The sequence below is a fragment of the Cherax quadricarinatus genome, chromosome 22, assembly GCF_038502225.1.
Source record: "Cherax quadricarinatus isolate ZL_2023a chromosome 22, ASM3850222v1, whole genome shotgun sequence".
NCBI classification, from domain to species: Eukaryota; Metazoa; Arthropoda; class Malacostraca; order Decapoda; family Parastacidae; genus Cherax; species Cherax quadricarinatus.
Window position 1 is genome coordinate 20283199 of NC_091313.1, and position 3383 is coordinate 20286581.

Below are 3383 nucleotides of genomic sequence, written 5' to 3' on the forward strand. Positions count from 1 at the left end.
CACCCCACCATCAAAGCATTCGTACTTCATACATGTCCAGTCCAACTTCTCTGCTACAAGCTTGTGATTGTGAACTGTGTTTTGATCTTTTAATTGCTATATCTTGTATCTGCCAAGCAATCATGACACCCAGTAAGCATATCAGTGTTTCTCAAAGTGGCAAGAAAAGGTGTAAGCATTTAAGTCTTAGAATTAATGAAGGAAACAAAGATATTAGACAAGACATCCTGTGGCCATAATGAAGTGTTACTTTGTACACATAAAAAAGAGGTAAACATAAGTTTGTGTGACTGACTGACTTACTGACTGAATGACTGACTTACTGAATGACTTGACTGACTTACTGAATGACATACTGAATCACTTGACTGACTTATTGAATCTGACTGACTTATTGAATCACTTGACTGACTTACTGAACGACTTGACTGACTTACTGAATGACTTGACTGATTTACTGAACGACTTGACTGACTTACTGAACGACTTGACTGACTTACTGAACGACTTGACTGACTTACTGAATGACTTGACTGACTTACTGAATGACTTGACTGACTTACTGAGTCACTTGAGACTTACTGAATGACTTGACTGACTTACTGAGTCACTTGAGACTTACTGAATCACTTGACTGACTTACTGAATGACTTGGCTGACTTACTGAATCACTTGATTGAATGACTTAAAGTTAGACACTCCAGTACAACCATCAACTTCAATACCAGAACCTATACTATCCACCTCAGCCCAGTAGGGCCACAGCATAACTCTCCACTCTCTTCACAATCATCCACAAACACAATCACCCACAATTTAAGGTAAGAAATACTATTATTTCTGTTACATGTGTAGTCTTAAGCAGTAAAAACAACACAATACATCATAACAATGAACTACAATTACATTTTCACTTTTATTTTTGTAAGATGTGGAGGCCTAAAAAAAGTTGTTTGGCTTTTTTGGGGCACTCAGGAACGTAACCCTATTTTTCCTGTAAATTCTTCAGTTCATCTAACATGGTTTTTACCTAACACGGTATTTTCAGGAATGTAACTACCATGTTAAATGAGGTCTACTGTATTAAAATCACAGAAAAGAAAAATTATGCACAAATAAGGGAATTAAAACTAAGCTCACATTTTATAGTTCCTTGTTTTGCTCAGTATCAAGAGGTCTTCTTGGCCAGTATTTTTTCTCTTGAAGTTTAGTACTTGATGCATACAATTTTTGAAGTTTATCATGAGTTGGTTTGATATTTAAAGAAATCCATTCTTTGACCGTATACTCATCATATACATCTGCCAAGGCTGTTTCTGCATCGGTCATTAATTTGGTGAAGTCAAACAAGAGCATTGAGAGATCCTGAAGACCTTGTTCAACATGTTGTGGACTAGCAAAGTTATTCTCTATGTTATAATCTGAAACCCATCCAGTTACATGAGGATTATGTAGCATGGTATCAATGTCCCTCTTTAAAATGAAAAGCTTCTGTGATACTTCATATACTGCACTACCTGGAAAGTCACACTTGTTAGGATATTCCATATACTGCAGATCTAAGTTTATAAATGAGTTACATTTGAGGACATCTCCAACTCGAGCCAAGGCACCATGATCTGCTTTCCTCTCAGAGATGTACATCAGATTCACTGCTAATGACGGAATAGCCTGGGGAAAAAGTTCACAGAGCACTGCAAAATGATCAAATCTTTGCCAGCCTGTCAATACAATGCCTCGAAAAGGAATCGTATTTTTATACATATCAAAAATTTCCATCCATTCTTTATGGTTACTAAGACGATCATTAATATTGGTTATGTAACTTTCAGGATTAGCAGCACCTTTGAAAGCACTAGCAATCCATACACCACTGAACACTGATGAATATTTTTCCCAAATGTCTGAGTGCAGATCAACCATAATGCCAGTACTGTACTTCCATACCATGATTTCCAACAACTGACCTACTTGAGAGTCTTGAATAGCCCTCAGTGGAATTTTTCGGAATTCATCATCCCACATTATGGGCTGTATATCATAATTATCTTTGACATATTTGGCAACTTTCTTTACATGGTGTAAAAATAAGTCACTTTTTCCAAACTGTTGATGAAGGAGGTACTGCTGGCATCTGGTACATTCTCCAAGATTATATACTTCATCTGAACCAATGTGTAACCAATCAATTCCTGGATGCATCTCCAGAATCTGATCAATCATCATTTTAATAAGTGATAATGTTTTATTGTTAGTTGGACAAATAACTTGAGGATAGTTTGGCACCTCACGTAGTTCTGAGAATTCTTTAAGTTTCAGAACATGTTCCATGTGACCAAATGTTTGCACAAGAGGAATGACCTCGAGACTATTTCTCTTTGCAATTTCTATAATATCTGCAATATCACCTTTAGCATATGCATTTTCAGCTGATAGAAATTCAAGCTTACCCCAGTATGGAAACATGTCTTCATATTCTAAAAGCAATCCTGTGGCACCAAATGAATGCAAAAGTGGAAACAGTTTTTTAAGATACTCAATTTTAGGTGGTGCACCTTTTAAATCCAAGTGTACTATTCTATGCTTTAGCTGATTTTCCATCACAACACTTTTCCGTATGGCTGTGTCTTGTTCTTCCAAATCATTAACTCTTCCTAATCCATCCAAAAGGCTTGGTTTTTTGTGCAAAATAATTCCCACTGGGTCATGATCCATTTTGCGCTTAAGCTCCTTATGGACTGACATCTTTTTGATGTTAGCCATGATTCTATTCTCATATTCCTTTTGTTTCTTAAGGTGTTCTGGGCTCTGAGTCAGAAGATCAGGAGAGTCATCTCGAGCAGATTTTGACCGGGCTTGTTCTGTTCCTGGTTCTAATTCAAAGCTTTTTGACCCATCCAAAGGGCCAGATATTTTGTATAACATGAGTATTATTAACAAAGTAAATCCAATAACAGATAATAGTCTTGCATTTCTTCTTGGGAACATTTTTAGAGCAATCATTTCCAACACAACCAACTGAACAAATTTTACTTTTCAAGTAAATGAGCTTCTGTTCACCATATATGTTAAAGAAGTTCTTTTCTTTAAGAATTCAATTTAAAAAGTAGAAACTTACTTTTCATAACTACCACACCTTTTTGTACAAATCGAGAGAGAGAGAGTTGGGTGCATGCACACACACACTGATCTTCATAGATATAATGGGAAAACACTAGCAAATATAATTTATACTGCACAGTATACAAGACAACTTGTAAAATTAATGTTGGTTTTTCATACAAATATTTTTTTTTTTTAAACTATTAACCCTTTCTTTTGTGTATACACAGTCAGTTATTACAATTTAGTGCAAAATCATCTTCATTGCAACTTGAAATGAT

General features: G+C 35.7%; 1 protein-coding gene across 1 annotated transcript; it reads right to left on the reverse strand.

Moving 5' to 3' along the window:
- Window positions 1-1011: 1011 nt before the first annotated feature.
- On the reverse strand, window positions 1012-3148 carry LOC128706378 (hexosaminidase D-like). The gene has a single exon (XM_070087535.1). The coding sequence runs from the start codon at window positions 3001-3003 to the stop codon at window positions 1144-1146; it is 1860 nt and encodes a 619-aa protein (XP_069943636.1). The 5' UTR covers window positions 3004-3148; the 3' UTR covers window positions 1012-1143.
- Between the last annotated feature and the right edge of the window lie 235 nt (window positions 3149-3383).